This window comes from Mycteria americana, chromosome 6, assembly GCF_035582795.1.
Source record: "Mycteria americana isolate JAX WOST 10 ecotype Jacksonville Zoo and Gardens chromosome 6, USCA_MyAme_1.0, whole genome shotgun sequence".
Taxonomy (NCBI): Eukaryota; Metazoa; Chordata; class Aves; order Ciconiiformes; family Ciconiidae; genus Mycteria; species Mycteria americana.
Genome location: NC_134370.1, coordinates 11,990,572 through 12,009,653, shown reverse-complemented (window position 1 = coordinate 12,009,653; position 19,082 = coordinate 11,990,572). Strand labels below are relative to the sequence as shown.

Genomic DNA, 19,082 nt, shown 5'->3' with positions numbered 1-19,082 from the left:
TTTAGTAACCCTTGATAGATTAGGCAAATTCACAGAAGAAAGTGCTTTCTTCTTCTTCTTCTTTTTTTTTTTTAATTCTAAATCTATTTGTATTTCTGGCCTCTGCAACATCCTGTGCCTAATAATTCTACAATATAATTATGTGCTGGGTGAAAAAGTACTTCCTTTTGTTTGTTTTGAACCACACCAACTTATTTCATTTGGCGACTCCTAGTTCTTATATTCTGAGAAATTTATGAACAGTCTTTTTCCTGTTCATCCGCTTTTTACTACTCTTGAGGGTTTTTTTCATAAATGGCAACATTTTTTCTCCAAGTCATAGAGTTCTAGTGTTTTAGCTTCTCTTCAAACAAAACCTCTTCCATTCTGTGATAAGTCTTGTTGCCTTTCTCCATAGTTTTCTAGTCCCAGCTCTGATTCTTTTTCCTAATTCATGGCCTTTAGCAAGCTATTTTGTTTTTTGTGTACTACTTTGTGAAATGAAAGTACAGCTCTGTTATGAAAATTAAAGTTGAGTGGGCGATAAAGTTTAGTTTAAACTCCAGTGGGGAATAATCCCTCTAGGTAATGATCAGATTGGGGTTTAGACTTCAGATGCAAGCCACCCACTGCAGTAATGAATTGTTTCCTCTGATTAGCTGTAACACTGACTTTCATCATCTCTTGCAACTAGATATGAGACACAAAATTAGTATTAAATTTTACATAAGTATGCTAATTTAAATAATGCCAGGATTTAAAATACTCTGTTGATGCTAGTAAGGGTGCATCATAGTTTTGGAAGGTGCGACTTTTGAATATTTCAGCTGGCCTTTTTAAACTGTCAAAGCTCAACATTTTCTGAAAATACTGGGAGATTTCTAGTGGTGTTGTTTCTTTGGAAGAGAACTTGGAGACCAACAGTGCACTGGTTGAGTTTCATTTTCCTCCTTGAAGCCTTTGCAGAAAGCTATGTAAGAAATCCCCTTAGTTTTTTAAAAAAAGAAAAGAAAAGAAAAAGCCATTTCCCCTGGCCCCAGTAGCATCCTGCTGATAATCGGTGTCAGCCAGCCAGTGCTCGGCAGCCACTGGGACTGGGGGGATCTTGCTGGTCATGACCACTTTCTCTTCAAATGATTGAAGTGAGCATCCACAGATGAGCCTGGCCTTCAGAACAATGCATTTTGGCTCTGATTGAGTGAAAAGTGAAGAAAATGTCTCTTTCTGGCACCCTATGTCCTAAAGACTGTATTAAAGGCCTCAAAAATGTGCAGGAGGTGTCTTGCGTGACTCCGGCGAGACAAACTGATTGTAAATTTGTGTAATTAATCCAGCCTAAGTGCTTCAGGATACTGAGTCTCCCAAGGCTGCTGTCCAGTGACAGGTCCTACTTTCCACCGGTGGGAAGTTGTGGATTTAGATACCTTCTGTACGTTGAAGTGTTCAGTGTGCAAACACTGTATAAAATCTGGACTCCGGGCAGCATTATAGCTGATGCTTTGAACTGTATGTGGTGGCAACGGCAGAAAAAAGGTGTTAAAGGGCTGGAGATGGTTAGCTTTGATACAATTAGAAGAGGCTGAATGCCTTGAAAGCTCATTTGTTTCGTTTTCGCAAGCCATCTCAGTCATGTAAAATACATAATCTCTTCGTACAAGCCTTGCCTCACTTAGGATTGTATGACTGAGAGATAATTTGATTACCAAGATCAAATGATGATGTTTTAGAGGAGGAGCCATCTGGAGTATTTGAGTGAGCAGCTGGCAGCCTGGGCTGCACAGTTAATGATCTGACTGTATGCCTTGTAACTATTTTTTTCCACTGCAAAACCTTTTAAGAGTCTTTAGAGATCAATCTACCCCACTGCCTCTGAGTAAGATGCTATCTGCAAAATTGCACACAAGTGTTCCCTTTTAAAAGCTCTTTCCACAACATCCTCTTTTTCCTTTCTATTGGTAAAGTATTTCTTTGTTAAAACTCATAATGAATCCTTAATTTGCTGTAGTTGGGTACTTGCTTTGCTTGACCTAGTAGTAGCTGGTTTGCTTTTTGTCCTGCATTATTACTGCTGTGCTGCCTGAAGTGATTTCCAAACTTCATGTGGACAGTTCTAATGGAAATACATTTTTCCATGAAAATCTTAAACCGTTGTTTGAAAACAGCCATGTTAAGGACAGTGCAGTAAAACTTCTCTCTCTATGACCCAAGTTTTTTGGATGCCCTTCAGCTTTTTTTGGTCCTTGCCAAGTATGTTAACTGAGCAGGAAGTTATAACTGAGAAGTTGGAATCTTCTATCCTTGCCAGCATAGCAGAGGGCAAGAAATTCAGTTAGGTAAGGAGCTGCTGGTCAGTGAGGCAGCTCTGATTTCAGGCTTTTTAATCTTCTCCAAGTACAGTACTTCTTTTTAGGCCTGCTGGGCATTTCCAGCCTCCCAAGGAGTTGCATCAGATGGCACCGTATGGTTCTGGTGTGGGGGACCAGGAGAGATTCCCAGCAGCGCCGGGGAGTCAGAGGTTTGCCTGGAAGGGGTGAAAGGCACTGGAGGAAACTCCCTAGAAGCAAGTTGAGCAAAGTGGTAAGCGGGTTCCCTGTGGCCAGCGTCTCCTGGTTGGTGCTGTGGATAGCCCACAGCCAGCTGCAGCTCCGGGACAGCCTGCCAGGCAGGAGAGCGCAGCCAAGATTCTTGGGTCTGTGGCTCCACCAGATGGATGGTCCTGGAGCCAGGCCACCGCTTCTTCTGAAGAAGCTTTTGAAATTTGGGGGTGGTGGTTGTCGCATTAAAACAGAACCGTATTTGGAAGTCGCAGAATCCTCCATGAGAAGGAGGGGCTTTTCCATCAGTGCCTGGTTTTTTTTGCTGTGAGTTCTTGCAGTGTCATGTCTGATCTCATCCTCTCCACTTGCGCTCTCATCTTCCATCTCTCCTACTTCAGATTTCCCTCTTTTTGCAAACAGCAATTTATCTCACCCCGGTGCCTCCCGCACTGTGCTGAGCTGAAGTAAGTGGAGAAGGGCAGGAAGAGCAAAAAGATGATGTGGGACCAGTGGCTTCCAATCCATACACCTGCTGGTGCATCCAGTTCCTCTTCTGAACTGGCTTCGTATGGGTTGCAAGCCCCTTTTGTCTAGTTCTATTGCAGAATGGAGACACCAGGAGAAAAACAGGATTTAGGAACACATGGCTGGGAGAGGGAAAAATAAAAGATGGATCTGCTGCACATGGCACAGCTGTGTGTTGCTCTGCAGCTTCTCTGTTGGCTCCGTGGACAGTTGGTTTATAGAGCCCAGCCAGGTTTTTACATGGTGTCTCAGAGTCCCCGTGAAGGGTTTTGATGTCTGAGTACTTACCAGATAAATGATTTGGCTTGGGATACGTGTCAAGAATTGGATAGGAATGAATTTTGATTAAATGACAATTCTGTGGCCAATCTTTGCTCCAAACAATTTAGGAATAAGGATGAACCTCTTAGTTTTTTGAAGTGACACGGAGCGCTTGGCAGTCCGTAAAGAGTTCTGAAGTATGTGTAATGCTTAATAATACTCATGGCTTTTGCTTTAGGAAAACCCACATGCTCTCAAATTAAATTGTTAGTGAAATATTAATAAGAAAATGACATTATAATTTCATACAGACATTTAATTCCCCAGAAATGTTAAAAAATTCAGATTTTCTTCAGATACTTGTTAAAGTTGCCGCAATTACTTTTTACCACTGTTGCCTCTAGCTCTGCTTAAGGAAAATTGAGATTGGATTGTAGTGAGGAATCAAAGGTGATCTTCAGTGACTTCGACTCCGGAGGACTTTGCTGGCCTGGTGAGGTGTCCCGCTGCTCAGAGACACTGGGAACCCTCCTTGGTAGCACCTGAGCCTGGTTCCTGGCCGGGTGGGTGGGTGGTTGATCCCATAGACCTTGCCTGCTGGGCAGCGAGGAAGGTCTCCTCAACAAAACAGTTTCAAGGGGCTGTCGATCAAAGCCAGCTGAGATCTGCAATGCGCTGCCTTTCTGAGGATTTGGGGGATATTTTTGGCCTAGCTGAACTGAAAGGGTGCTGTTAAGTGTTGAGATTTCAGTTGTGCTGCTTTCCTCCCAGTGTGTCTGACTGCACTGGGACTACGCCTCCAGTAATGCTTGGATGCTGTACGCAATTTCCACTGCTTTGCAGTCGTGACCCAGCAAATGGCTTGGCCTCAGCAAGTGGAAAGAAGAGTTCAGGGCGGGTTCAACGCTCCCCATCTGCAGGGGAGCTCCAGCGTTTCTCACAAAGTTTGCTTTCCCTTTCAATCCTTCTGCCTTTGCATTTAACTGGCGCTGACAGGCTGAATAGCAGAATTGTATGTGGAATAGTAGAGATTTCTCCTTTCCCTCCCCCCAGCCGTAGCTCCCATCAGTTGTGCTCAGAATGGTAGAGGGTGTTAAAGACATCAAGCCTTGTGAGGATGGGGATGGCATCCCGTGCCGATGAGAGCGCTGACCTGCAGTATCCCTCATCTGAGTGCAAAGACAAAACTGTGGCAGAACAATTTGCTGGCGTTGCTCTGCGCAGGGTTGAAAATGACTTCTCAGCAAAAAAAGGGAAGATTTTGTTTGCAGCAGCAGAGATTAATGCTTTTTTGTACGTGCTTAGTTTTCTGTGACACTTCAGGGAAGACATGGATTATTTTGCTCTTTAATTTTGTATGGCAGGAATTTCCCTTGCTACCTAGGATGTTTCCAGGGAAAAGGAAAATTGGAATTGAAAAAGCACAAGTGGAGATGTGTATTATGTGTCTTCTCTCAGCAACTAGTATATCAGCCTGCCTTCTCCAAGTGCTTTGTCCTGATTACACATTACCACCCTTGGTATAGTATTCCCAGATAGGATAAATGTTTCCTGGGGAGAGAACTATTTTGTATTGCTGAAAAGCAACTGAATAGCAAAAGCAACTGCTGAATAAGCAAATAAATCAAAAGCTGGTGTTTAAACTTAATTTGAGCCTCTCAGGAAAAAAACGTTGTACCTTGCAATCTGCATAGGGATAATTGTATTGTAGGCAACGAGGGAATGAACGCAGTAACGATGATGGATTTCCCTCTGCGACAAATTGCATGCAGGATCTGCAAACCACTGTGAGGATGGAAACCCTGGCTCTGGAGAGAAGAACCCTCCCTCCTGTGCCCAGCAGATGACAAACGTTTCTGTCGGCTTTCCGCTCGCCTGGCTATCATCACGCAGGCTGGGAAGGTGTTGGACCATCTGCCAGACGGAGTTCAAACGCGGGGCAGCCCCTGGCCCTGCTGCGAGGGCTGCGTGCGCTGTGCGAGCTCTCCTCTCCGGGCAGTCCCACCGCAGAGCCAGGTCCCCGCTCCTTCCCTCCCACGGAGCAGATCCACGGGCAAACCTTTCTGCCACGTCCAAGTGGGCAGATCGGGGCCAGGGTGTGGAAGGGGACATGTCCCCTTCCGCGTGGCCCGATGGCAAAGGGGTAGCACGGGCAGAAAGCACCTCTAGAGAGCTGGTGAGGTCAAGCTCTCCCCAGCACCGCAGGTGCTCCTAACACCAGGCTGAGTCCACAGTAAAGAATTTTCCTTGAAGGTATTTGTGTCCCTTTCCAACACCCTTACTCCTCCACCCGCTGCGGCCCTGGCAAATGGTTCAGCTGAGGTGGGGAAGGCAAAGCCTCGAGTCAGAAGGACTCTGCTCACCCTGACGTCTTTTCCTGGGGGCTTAGCTCAGCCTGTGCCTTTAGCTGAGCTGGGTTTGATCACTGGGAGACCCGAGTTTGCCCTGCCCTGTGCTGCTCTTCTGCAGCTGTCTTTGCTCACTGTCCCCCTTCTGGAGCTGGTGCTTCCCCGGGGGGAGCCAGGAGGCTTTGGGCAGAGGCAGGAGGGCGGGAGGTGATTACGGTGCCTGGAGGGAGAAGCTACAGCAGCCTGTGGGTTACAGCTGGGGTGGGGGACAGGGCAGGGGGGTGGGCAGAGGGTCCTGGGATGGGAGTCAGCCTGCGCAGAGCAGTCTTTATACAGGGCCATGATTTAGGACTGGGGGACTTGCAGGGTGCTGGATGCTCCCCCGTGTCCTCCTCTGCGTCCCCAGCCCAGGCAGCTCTGGGGGTAACTGGGAGAAGCTGGTGCAAAGAGAGGTCTCCTTCCAGAGCTGGCTGCAGCTCCTGGATGGCTTCTCAGCGTTATTTGCTTTTGCCACTAGATGGTGAAATAAGTAATAAGGGAAAACACGGAAAGTCTTGCTGTGTTCCCCGGCGGCCTGCCTCCCTGTGAAACCGTGCTGACGCGCTCTGCTTTCTGGGAACGTGGCAATTTCAGGCAATTACCCACTGGACTTTTTATAAGGCTCAGCCTTCGAGAACTGCTGCTGCCACCCCGGCTCTTTGATCTTTTTAACTCCAGTGCTGCCGCCCTAGATTCATTTAGACGCATAAACTGGGTTAAACACAGACAGCAAACCTGCCTGATGCAAGTGTGCATGGAAAGCTGTCTCCTGCTGTAGCAGCTTGTTGTGGTCTGGTTTTCGAAGGGGGTGTGTGATGCAATCCCCCTTTCCCACGATGATCTGAACCTGCTGTGAGACCCACACCTTGCCAAGTGGGAACTGCAACCTTCAATCCCTGCTTGGCTGCTCTCTGTTGCACCCTCTCTTTTCAGAGCTATTTGCTTTGCTGGAAGCTTTGCTCTGGCCGCGCCAAAGGAGCTTGCTGGGGATGTGCAACAAACCGGAGAGTTACAGCTCACCTGGGGCGCTTCTGCCTTCGCAAGAGGGATTGAATGAATATTGCTGACTGCAGCCCCTGGCCCTGAGGTAGCGTCGCTGTGTCGGTCTCAGCCGGAGATGGTGCGGAACGGGGAGGGAAAGGGCAGAGACGCGCGCTCGGGCCCTAGGGAGTGAAACTTGAATGAACGAGTTACTTCTCAGCTGAGTAATTGAATGTTAACCTCTCCCGGTTGGGAAATTAAATGCTTCAAAGTGAGGCAGCCTCAATGTTGCCTTAAACACGGGCTGGCTCTGCTGATGAGAGGTAACTTGTTGAGCTGCAGAAACTTGGTTCGTTTCACTTAGGGAAGGTTACACGGAAAGGTAGCAGCGCCTCTGAACGCTGGCCTGGGCCCCTCTCCACATGCCCAGGACTACCTGCTCTTCCTCTGAAAAGCTGGTTAGAAAGTCCCTTCTGGCCGCTTCCGTACTGCCTCTACTCGCGGTGCAGGCTTGGACAGCCCTTCCCTTTGTGGCTGGCTGGAGTGGCCGACGGCGGTGCCCGGCCCGCGCCGGCACTGGGAGCACGGCAACGCTCCTGGCTCGGTTATTGCTGGCTGGGGCATCGCTGCAGGGGGGAGCTGGCTGCCTTTGCGCTGGAGTGAGTCAGGGAGCACCCACTGGAGCAGGGCTGTGTGGGAGCACCCTCCGGGAGGTGGGGGATATCGCCTAACCTTGCTCTGGCCAGGGCTGGAAGGACTTGGCTGTGTTTTTGCTGCGTTTCCGCTATATGGTCCCATATGTATGGAAAAGCCCATCGTAGTCTGGTGAAGGGTTTGATGGGAGGCAGTGAGTCAGTCCCCTGAGTGAGGGACTGACGGTGAGCGATACAGAAGGTCCCTGTAATATATTAGGGATGGTCCGTGCGCTGTTGGGTTTGTTTTTTGTTATGTTTCTGCCCTTATTGGCTAATTTCAGGGGGATCCATCTTGCGAGCCAGCAGGACGGGAAGCCTAGGGAGCAAGACGGAGCTGCTCCGCTGCGCTGAGGGGTGGGCACACAGGTGTTTGGTTCTGGCCATGTTGCAGGATGCAGCGAGGAGGGAGGATTCCTAGCTAGGGAACTGGATAAAGAAAATTGGACTGCATAAAAACACACTTGCTTGTGCTTGGCACATAGGAACACATGCGTGTATGTACTTGTGGATGCTACAGAGAGAAAGCTTCCCTTCTCCCCTAGGCATGAAATACCTGAGAGGCACAAGGCCAGTGACACGCAGACAGCCGGGGAGGTTTCTTGATGTGCATCATTCCTCCTGCAGAGCTGAAATGAGCCTTTAATGTCGCAGAGGCCACCGTGACACCAGGCAGAAGCAAAAGGGAAAATAATGAATAAATAAACCAGAGGCTCGCGTGAGTGCAGTCCCCATGTCTCAGCCTCACCCCCGGCTCTGCTACGCTATAATCTGTAGTGCGGAAATGTTTCTCTTGGCTGTTAGTTTAGGGCTGTGCAATCAAACCTGGTAGTTAAAATCCTGCTGAACAGGGCAGGCAACCCGAATGCCAGCTAATGAGGAGACGCAAGCAGAGCTTTCAAGCTGTTTGCAAAAAAAACACCGGAGGAGCAGGTGGTCACATAGGATCCATCTTGTGCTGGTTTGAGCCAGCTCTCTGCAGATGGGGGGTAGCGAAGAGCTGCCATCGTAGGTAATATTCAGCGTGCCTCCTTTCCTTCCCCTCTGAACATCTGATACTGCGGCAGCATCCCTGCTCGCAAGGGGATTAGGTGCTAGCGCAGACCGCTGTCGCAGCTATCCGTTTCCTACTGGTTTATTCAGATAACTCGGAAAAGTACATCCAGCAGCTGAGTCCCGACAAACTCTGTTGAAAAACATGGCTCTGCAGAAGCCGTTGCTGTGAGATCTATGAAAAGAGCAAAACACAAACCTGCACACGCAGCGGCAGATGGGGAAAGGAAGGGCTGTGGGTTGGATGTGTGTGCAGGAGGAAGAGTGCCTGGGGTCCCAAAGCAGCTGGAAGGGTCGCCAGACCAGCCACGCTTCTGATGATTTAAAAAAATATTAATTTTTAAAATAAAAGGAAAATATGAATCACAGCATTTGAAACACCTCCCTGGAAATGGACGGTGTGCTTGCTTTTGCATTACTTTGCAGTGGTACCATCATACGCCCAGCAATGCCAGGTTTGCCTGCAGAAGGTCTGTGCCCCTTCCTGTGATAGTTCCTATGGTGTTTTTCCTCCTGGGTTTAACACAGTAAAGGGGAAAAGCATTTTTTTGTGTGACTTGGGGGCATCACCGCATAGCTTGTCCTAGGCCTGGAGGAAAACTGGCCAACTCAAAGCTGCCGTGAAGGGCTATTCAGTCGCTAGGCCACGGGGTGTCACGAGCCGTGGGATTTCAGTGCGTTACCCCCAACGGAACCCCATTACTAAAGCAAATCTTCCTGAAAGACGCCTTGCTTCGATTTATTCAAATACACCTGGTAGCATGATCAAAATCCACAGCTACAAGGGCTTCCTGCCATGGATATGCAAATACTGAGATCAGCGCAAATGAGCAACCCCCAGCTCTCCTAACACAAAGCAAACTGTGCCTGCTGTTTACCTCTGGTCGCAGAGCACCCATGGCTCCCACCCCAAGGCTCCTCTCTTTGATGGCTTGTGTCCAGTCGGCACGGAGCTGCTCTTGAAAGCTTCTGCCAAGGAATAATTTCGGCACCTTGTTCTAGCGGTTGCCCTTTCGTGTGGTCCCCCCAGGAGTCTGTGCTGCGATGCCTTGAGCTAGCCTTAGGTTTGTCCAGCTTCTGTAACCCTGAACCAGACTGTCCAAAAAGCAAGTCTCGGTCCTTCAGCAGCTCTTGTTACTTTTTTCCCTGCCAGAATCTCACTGCCTTTCTGGAAATAAACAATTCCTGGGGCTGCTTTTCAAAACATGCATTTTGCAGCCTTATTACCATAGCGATTCTTTCCAGAGATTATCTCCCCGTATGTGATTTGCTCTGTGCTGTGAGCAGCCCTGAGACCCTACGAACATTTCTCAGCTCCCTCTCCGCAAGAGGCAGTAGGGGAGGGTGGTCTCGGCTCCCCCCACGCCGCTGGAAGCGATGCTGGAGCCGGTGGGTGGAAGAGATGTATAAACATGGAAGCAGCGTGCCTAATTAACGACCTGAAACCAGCCGTAAAGGTCAGCTTGTTTGCGAGGGATGCGCTTGAGGTACACGTGCTGAACGTGAACTTCGCCGCCGTGCCTCGGAAAGGGCATCGCCGCCCACCCGGGATGGCGGCTGGTGGAGGGGGAGCTGTCAGAGGAGGATCGATAGCCTTCAGCCTCGCTCATTAGTGCGCACCCAGGCTGCCCCCCTCGCCTGGCGAGCCTGGCTCTTCGTGGGGCTCTGCTGAGAAACCGGCTGCTTTCCTGGGGAAAGGGCAGGCTCCTGCGGCTCTTTGGAGCGCGATGCCGCCGGAGAACAGGCTGTTTTCTGGGCTGTCTCGTCAGGCACTTGTTGACTGAGTTCAAACTGCCGAGTCCTTATAACTCGTATCAATGCCGCCAGCAGCACGGATTCAAAAATTGGATGCAAACGCCAGGGGATTGATATAAAGATTTTATTTACTAGCTGTTTTTTTCCCCCTGAAGCTTTTCTCTACAGTCATCCAGGGGCTACAAATTCAAGTTTCTTGCCTAATCCCAGGACTCTGGGAGTTGAGGCTTTATGAATATTACAAATTATCATCAAGCATGGTATAGACTTGTAAAGATGGCTGTCCTGTAGGTCAGGGTGTGCCACAGGTTGTCGTGTGAGATCTTAAGGCTCCTTGCCAGCCCCAGCAGTTTCCGACCACCTTTCATCTCAAGAATTGGGCAGAGCCACGAGATGACCTGCAGAGAAAATAAAGGGGAGACTTGGCATTACCGAGTCACTTTGCAGACAGCGCTGAGTGCTGCTGGTGTCAATAAAATCACAGAGATGTCACACGCACAGCGATGGCGGCGGTGCAAAGAAAGTGCCTTTGATAAGGCAGGTTTTTTCCCTCTCTGAGATGAATACAATGCCATCCCAGCTGTCCCCTGCTTGCAGAGAGCCCTCTTTCCAGTGGTTTCTGGAACAAACCCTTTTCTTCAGGCTTTTGGCCTCGTATGTCCCCCTTGCACTCTTTGTCCCAGCAAAGAGCCCTGATCAAAGCTCTGCTTCTGCGACGCGGTGGCTCAGGAGCGTTATTGTTGGCTGGGTTTAGCTTCAGGCAGAGTGACGGTGTCCAGCCACAAAAGGAGACAGAAAATCAAGGCAGCTGGTCATGTTTTGTTATTTAAATCCGCTCTCTGCCTGTGTTGGGGAACACAGCTTGGCTTTGCAGAGAGTATGGGGGCATGTAGGGTGTTTCCAGAAAGGCACCAGCCCAGGTCTGGAGCACGGCATCTCGGACAGCCCGTGATGGCCTTAGTGCAGGTGTGCTGTTACAGCTGAGGTCAAACCGGTCAGAGAGGGGTTATCCATGTCAGGCAGGGCATGGCCTGCACCCTCTCTCTCCCCGCGTCCTTCCATCCAAGCAGTGACCAAGGAGGCCTCTGCCAGGGGTGATCTCAAGCCCCTGCAGATCCCACATCCAAGGGAGAGGAGGACCGACTGCTGGGCAGAGCTACGTGTCCTCCTGCAGAGCACACAGGTCCCCTGCAACGAGCAGAAGGCAGGAGCTGCTTGCAAAGTCCAGCATCTCCTCGACCTCCCGGCTGGCCTTGCCATAGACTTAGGTGAGTCCCTTCATCCTTTGCGTCTCCACTCGCCCCTTGCAGTGAAGCGTGTGGTTATACATCGCATTTACTCTCAGACAGAGATCTTTTGTGGTGCATGTCAGTCATCTTGGGTTCGATTTACAGGCTTTAAGTCACTCCCTGCAGATTGCCCTTTTTCCAGGCAAACCGGCACAGTGGGTCCTGCGCTCCCTTGCTCCAACAGTGGGATTCCCCCTGGTTTTCCCTCGCTCGGCGCCGTGCCAGCCCCAGAGGCCGTGCTCTCTGGCTCCCAAACCCTGTCTCTCCCACTCCTGCTCCCTCTCTCCTGGGCGTCATCGCTCTGGGCCTGGCTTATAACATGATGTGTGGTGCAGGGACAAAGATGACAGGGCTTCCTCCATCTCGCAGAGGAAATACATTCATTGGCCCGAGCGTTCAGCATGGCGATTAATTGAGAGCTGCCTGAATCTGGAGCACCAAGTGAGCATCATTAGAGCCATCTGAAAATGAGGGAGAAGAGACCGTGCGCGAGAGGATCAGGGCTGGAGTCCGTGCGCTGCGCGGGTGAGTAATCTGTACATGCTGAGAGCTGACAGCTTCGGGGGCCGGGCAGGCTACCAGGTACGTCACTATTGCTCTTTCGCTATTAAAAAGGTCCCGCGTTGCTGTTGCAGCCGCGCAGGTGGGTGATGCCAGACCCCGTGCTCCTGGGGGAGCACCTGCGGATGCTCCCCAGGGCCGGGGCGCCCCATAGGGCAGGGTGTGGGGGCAGCTGCTCGCCTGGGCCTGCTGCCCACCTCCCTTCCTCCTGCCCGTGGGGCTGGGGAAAGCCAGCGGGGAGCACGGGGGAGAAAACGAGGGGGACCCAGGAGGAAGTCTGCTGGGTCCGGTGCTGTGGGGCGGGAGCCCTCGGGGGCGCTGCGAGGCAGGAGGGCCCCTGCAGCCGGGGCTGAGCCAGCCCGGGGAGCTGGCCCCACACCTGGTCGCTCTGCCCCATCCTTCCCTTTGTGGGGGCTGCCCCCCCCGCCCCCCCGGGGCCCCTCGGCAGGAGCGTTTCCCCGCCTGCGGGCCGGGGTGCCGGGGCTCCTCCGGACCCCCGCGGGGTTGCCCAGCCCTGCGGTGGGGCGCAGGCCGGGGCTGGCCCCGGGCCGGCGGGTGCAGTGAGGCGCCGCGGCCAGCAGGTGCCACTGCCCCCCCGCGCTGCCCGGGGCCGCCGCCGCCCGCCACGGCGGCAGGGGGAGCGGGCAGCGCCCTGCCCGGGGGTCCCCTGCCCGCGGGGCCGGGAGCCCAGCCCCGCCCGGCCGCCCCGCGGGGGACAGGAGGGGCCGCGGGCCGAGCGCTGCTCTCGGGGCTGCCAGCGAGCGCGGCCGCGCCGCCAGCACCCCGAGCCGAGCCGAGCCGAGCCGAGCCGCACCGCCGCGGCGGAGCCCGTCGGTGCCTCCACGCACACGCGGGACGGGGCGGCTGCTTCCACCGCAGCGCGGCCCGGGCTGGCTGCGGCGGCGGGAGCAGCCCCCAGCCGCACCGCGGTGGGTGCCCGGAGCCCCGCGGGCTAGCGCAGCGCCTGGACGGCGGGCGCACCGCTCCCCACGCCCGCCCGGCCCGGCACCGTGTCCTCTGGCCCCGCTGCCCCCGCTCCTCCGTGCGCGTCCTCCCCACGCGTGCGACCGGCCGGGCTCCGCTCCGCGGGGCCGCTCCTCTCTCCGGGCGGGATGAAGCCGCTCCCGCCGTGGGCTGGGCGGGGAGCCGGGCCGGGCGAGAGCGTGGGTCGGGGGGCAGCGGGCGAGGGGCTGGGGGTGCGCGTGTCAGGGCTGAGGTGCGGGTGTGCAAAATAGAGAAGGGGCCGAGCAGGGAGCGTGGGCGTGTGCGGGCGCTGAGCGGGCGGGCGTGAGCACCGAGGGGGGCGGGCGTGCGTGGGGCGGGGGGCGCGTGTGTCCGTGTCGGAGCGGGGGGTGAGCGCAGGGCTGGGCGGAGGGTGTGCGGGTGCGTGTCTGTGTGTGCGTGTCTGTGTGTGTGTGCGCGCACCGGGGGCCGCGCCCCACGTGGGGCTGACGCGGCAGCCCCGGCCTGATCCGGGGCTATAAAGCGGCTCGGCGGCGAGCGAGGCAGAGCAGCCGCCGCCGGCTGCAGCCCCGGCCCCGCTCCGCGCCCCGCTGAGCGGCTCCCGGCGGGCAGCGGCCCAGCATGAGCCGCGGCCGCCCGCGCCCCCCCGCCGCCCGCCGCGCAGCCCCGCCCCGGGCCGCGGCGCAGTAGGAGCGCGGAGCCCCGCGGAGCCGGGCGCGGCGCGGCGCGGGTGGGCAGGGGGCGAAGGGCGGGGGTGTCCGCACAGCCGGGGTTGATGTTTAACCTGGAGCGCCCGTTCACGGAGAGGGGCCACTTCTTCTCCTCCATGGAGTACCAGCGGCAGCTGGAGGAGGAGGAGGGCTACCCGCCTCCCGGCACCAACGGGACCTTCAACGACAGCGGGGCCGGGCCGGGCTGGGGCACGCCGTACCTCCTGCACACCACCGTCACCCTCATCAGCCTGGCGGGCTTGCTCATGCTCTTCACCGTCTTCGGCAACGTCCTGGTCATCATCGCCGTCTTCACCAGCCGGGCGCTCAAGGCCCCCCAGAACCTCTTCCTGGTCTCCTTAGCCTCGGCCGACATCCTGGTGGCCACGCTGGTCATCCCCTTCTCCCTGGCAAACGAGGTGATGGGGTACTGGTATTTCGGCAAAGTCTGGTGTGAGATCTACCTGGCCTTGGACGTGCTGTTCTGCACCTCCTCCATCGTGCACTTGTGTGCCATCAGCCTGGACCGTTACTGGTCCATCACGCAAGCCATCGAGTACAACCTCAAGCGTACCCCGCGCCGCATCAAGTGCATCATCTTCATCGTCTGGGTCATCTCGGCCGTCATCTCCTTCCCGCCGCTCATCTCCATCGAGAAGAAGAGTGGGCAGCAGGCTGACCAGGGGGTGGCAGGGTGCAAGATCAATGATGAGAAGTGGTACATCATCTCTTCTAGCATCGGCTCCTTCTTTGCCCCCTGCCTCATCATGATCCTGGTCTACATGCGCATCTACCAGATAGCCAAGAGGCGAACCAGGGTACCGCCGAACAAGCGGGCAGAGCGCCCCGAGAAGAGGCAGAACGGCTTGGCCGACAAGGAGGACCTGCCAGCCACAGCCCAGCTCAATGGGGAGAAGGCGGCAGGCGGCGGCGGTGGGCAGGAGGGAGAGGTCAACGGCATAGACATGGAGGAGACCTCTTCTTCTGAGCACCAGGAGAACAACCAGTGTAAGAAGTCAGAGAGACCATCAAGGGGAAAGACCAAGACTAAGCTGAGCCAGATTAAGCCTGGGGACAGTTTGCCCAGGAAGGCAGAGGAGGAGAGGAACACCAAAGGGTCCCGGTGGAGGGGCAGGCAGAACCGGGAGAAGCGCTTCACCTTTGTGCTGGCAGTGGTGATCGGGGTCTTTGTCATCTGCTGGTTCCCCTTCTTCTTCACCTACACGCTGACGGCTGTTTGCAAGAGCTGCTCCGTGCCCGACACCCTCTTCAAGTTCTTCTTCTGGTTCGGTTACTGCAATAGCTCGTTGAACCCTGTCATTTATACCATTTTCAACCACGACTTCAGACGGGCCTTCAAAAGGATCCTCTGCAGGATAGAGAGGAAGAGGATTGTTTGAAGGACCCTTTGCTATGGGCAGGACTAATTCAAGACTTTGTAGGAGCGTAAGGCATGGCTCTCTTGGGCTGTGCTTGCATGGGATGGTTTCCTTCAGCTCGTGAGCAGGAAGCCTTTAAAACCCGAGAAGAGCCTATGGAAACGCCGAGCAGCAGCAGCAGCAAGGAGCAGCAGGCAAGTGGAAGTCTGAGCCGTGGCATTCGGCTTTCCAGGGGAGGATGGCTTTTGACTTGCTTGGTTTATTTTGTTAGGTTTTTTTGTCTTTTGCCAGAATCTCTCAGTGGATATTTTCATGACTGCTCAGTTTGACTCTTTAAAGACAAGCAACGTGCAGCTCTGTGAGATGAACAACAAAGAGGGAGTATGCCACCCCAGAGGTGTTGGCTTTTTTATTTTGTTGTATCTTTTTTTTCCTGTTGTATATGTAATTAATTTTAACCCCCTTGTAAAATACAGTATTGTATCACTGAATATGAATGTCTTAAGGCAAGCAGCTTTGAAACTGTGAATGCTTTAATTATCTTTGACACCTTAAAAGTCCCTTTCTTCCACCCCTGAAACCCCCCCCTCACGCAAAACCGCTGAACAACTAGAGCCATTCCCCCTACCCGACAGTTTGATGACATTACCAAAACTTCCAATGTCTGGTCATTTTTTTTGGCTATAAAGCTTAGGATCACAGACCTCACCAGACTGGCTATTCTTGTTGTTAGTTTCTATATCGTACCCGATTCTGTTTAATTTCTGTGTTGCCTGTGATATAATACAGCTGAGATGGTAACTGCCCTCTCGTTATTCATTAAAGCAGACCCTGACGGAGCGGTGGCTTTGCTGTGCAGGCAGGGACATCCCGGGCGATGGAGTGACAGGCTATTTCCCGTGCAACGTGAGGCTTGGAATCTGGCCAGGCTCTCCACAAGTGAATTTTAGTTGACACTGCAGCACCGAAATGTGTTCGATGCTAACTCGCTTCCCTCGCCTCCAACTGTAAATAGATAACGTTTCAAACCAAATAGCAGGGCTCCGTATATCATGTTATCTCATTTGTATTGATTTGTGATGGTTTAACTCCTGCGGGGTTTCCTGCAGAAGAGGAGGGGGTTTGCGCGCAGAGTCTGTTCCACCTGTCTGAATTACGGGAGAAGAGTTCAGTTTTTAATCTGCCAGTCTCATCTTTCCTAGGAAATACGAAAGCATCCCTCTTTCAGTCTTATACAGGGCAAAAGTCTGAAATGGGAAACTTAACTGACAGTTTCTCCAGTATTTTATAGTGTAATTAAGCTTTTTTTTAAAAAAAAAGTGTAAATATTGTGAGATTGGAGCAGGAGAGAGAGTTAATACTGCTTTTACACTCCTTTCCTGAAATGTCTTTCAGCTCTTTCTGCTAAAAAAAATATACAAAACCGGACAGAACAAATCTAACGTCCTTGTGCCATGAAGAAATTTCCAGAGAATATTAAAAGGAAAAACTTTTGATCCACCACAATAAATGGGTCTGCAAGCCTATTAATGTTATGAAAACAGCTTTATCAAATACTGACAAGTCATAGAAATTGTTTGGAGAAAACAAAGTTTGTGTAAGTCTCGTGTATAAGATGAATTTGCCTTCTCTGGAGTTGATGGTGCATAGGAAGAGACTTTTAAAAAATACCTTTTTACTTTTGGGAAGTGTTTTGTTGATTTTGCTCTCTCTTTTGACTTTGTAATTAACTCCAAGGGTCCCCGGATGCATCTTGGGACCTGGAGAGCAATGTTTACATTCACTTGCATTTTCAGAATTGAATCCTTAAGAGGTGAGGAAAGCAAATAACCTGTGCTTTACTGTAAAACAAACAAACCAACCAACCACGAGCAGAAGTTGCTATAATGGATGATTATTTTTATTGAATAAAAGAGTGTTTACAGATCAAGTGTGAAAACCCTCTGGATAATCTGTTAGCTGTTTTATTTATTTTTTTTTTTCAGCTGTTCACCGATCCTCCGGCAGCTTTGGTCTTGATGTTTTTTAAAGAACACATTGGGAAAAGCACTTGTGTTTTCTGAAAGGCGTTGTTACCCCAGGTAGGGAACAATGGCTCGGTTCATTGTGCAGTGGCATAATAACAAATGAGTCCTTGATATTTCTTGGGTTTTTTTCCCCCCCTTTCGTGCCACAGTAAGAGCATTCACGTGTTTCTTAAAGAAAAGAGCTTAGGGTTTCAGGGTGTGATTTGCTCACTGGAAATGCAGCCTGGCATTACTGCTGGGGGTGCCTGGCTGGTGCAGCATTTACAGCTATTGAGGTGAGAAGGTTTTTAATAATTAGGTTGCGGATGGGATTAGAAACCATTAGGCTGGAAGGCAATATTTCTTGATATATGCAGGAGTGTCCCTCTGAGCGGGGCTTTGTTTCCAGCCCCCGGGAGCCAGCCAGCTGGGCTCGCTTGCCCTTACACCAGTGCTGCCGAGACCCTCCCTGCAGCAGGGTGGTGGGGGATCGTTCTCCCACCAGACGAAGCACTGCTTCGGTGCGGCTGCCTGCCTCCCTGAGGACGCCGGGGTCCGCTCGCCATCGGCTTCAGATGGGCTCCTTCTTTGCCACGAGTGCCAGGTAGCTCCAAAGGCGGGGGGGGACACGAGGCGCCGATCCTGCGAGTGCTTTAGTGTCTGCTTTGTTTTGCCCAGGAGCACGTGTAACCGTTCGGGAGCTCTGGCTCCTGGTCTTCCCACTGTTGGGGTGCCTGGAATCACCCTGCTTCCCTGCTCTGCTTCTTGTTTGGTGAGAAAGTAAGTGACCGGAGCCCAGCGCTGGAGCTGCTGGTCTCACGGCCCCACTCTGCCACTGCCACCAAGGTTGCAGCTGGAGGTGCTTGGCAAGCTGGGAGGTGGACCAGGGCTGACAAGCAGCATCGCTGCTGGGTGTAGGGCACCCAGTGGTGGCCCAGAGATGAACCTCTTGGTCACCTCGTGGTGGCATTTGCAGGCCAGGAGGGCTTGATCTGGGCAGAGTGTCCTGCTGTCCGTCCTCAGATGGCCCTGTTGGCCTTGGAGGGTTTTACAAAGCAGACCCCGTGGGGCAGGAGGTAATCCACCAGCCATCGGTTATGCTTGCCCCATCCCTCTGGCTGTCTGATGTCTTCATGGCCGAACCTCTAGTACAGACAGTGGAGTATTTTGGTGGGTTTGGGGCTGGGGGACTGGGGCTCTGGTGGGCTTTCAGTTAGTGCAGCTTTGCACGGCTGAAATGTCTGATTGCTCCCAATTTTCCATCAAAAGTAAAAGTAAGGTGCAAAAAACTGAAATTATGCCTCCAGGGTTGTGTCCCTCCCAAACCCTCGTGCCCTCACGGTTCAGCCCAGTCAAATAAAATACTCACGGGGATGTTTTACGTGCGGGCAGTGACTCCCTGTGTCTGACACAGCAGAGCTGCCTGCCTGTCCTTGTGGCCAGTGTCTGAACTTCCACCATCCTGCTGCCTTTGCCACCTTCTGACTCAGGCTTTTATTTCATGTTCCCTGAGCTGTTGGTCATTTTGGTTTCAGCTGTGTCCTGGACCCTTCACGCCCGCTGGGGATGGGCACATCCAAGCCGCAGCGACCTCTGGGCACCGTGGGCTGTGTGGTGGAGGTGCTGGGGTGAAACCACCGTCACTTTCCCTTTGGTAGGTGAGGACCAGCCCTGCTGCCTCTGAGCCAGAGGTCGTGTTGCTGTGGGCTTTGCTGGGACGCTCCCTCCCGCTCTGCCGTAACTGTGTCCAGCTCTGCCGTCTCGCTTACCTCCGTGCCTGCCCCATCTCACTGTGGGGCTGAGTCCCACCGCCCTTGCCTGGTCCCAATGCCCAGCTCTTCCCCCTCCCGAATCCCTCCTCAACAGGAGAAAGCTGCCTCATTGCTCCCAGCTCATTCCCATGCAAATGACACATTAGGGGATGTAATGAACTTTGGTTGTTTTTTATAACCTTTTATTTTGGGGCTGCAAGGTTAATGGTGTGAGGGCAGGGAGGGGGACCTG

The 19,082-nt window shown here is 52.9% G+C and overlaps 1 protein-coding gene across 1 annotated transcript; it reads left to right on the top strand.

Moving 5' to 3' along the window:
• The first annotated feature begins 13,546 nt into the window (after positions 1 to 13,546).
• Positions 13,547 to 17,120, top strand: ADRA2A (adrenoceptor alpha 2A). The gene is made up of 2 exons (XM_075504550.1): positions 13,547 to 16,669; positions 17,058 to 17,120. Exon 1 carries the CDS (start codon positions 13,759 to 13,761, stop codon positions 15,091 to 15,093), a length of 1,335 nt encoding a protein of 444 aa, XP_075360665.1. The 5' UTR covers positions 13,547 to 13,758; the 3' UTR covers positions 15,094 to 16,669; positions 17,058 to 17,120.
• Positions 17,121 to 19,082: the final 1,962 nt, after the last annotated feature.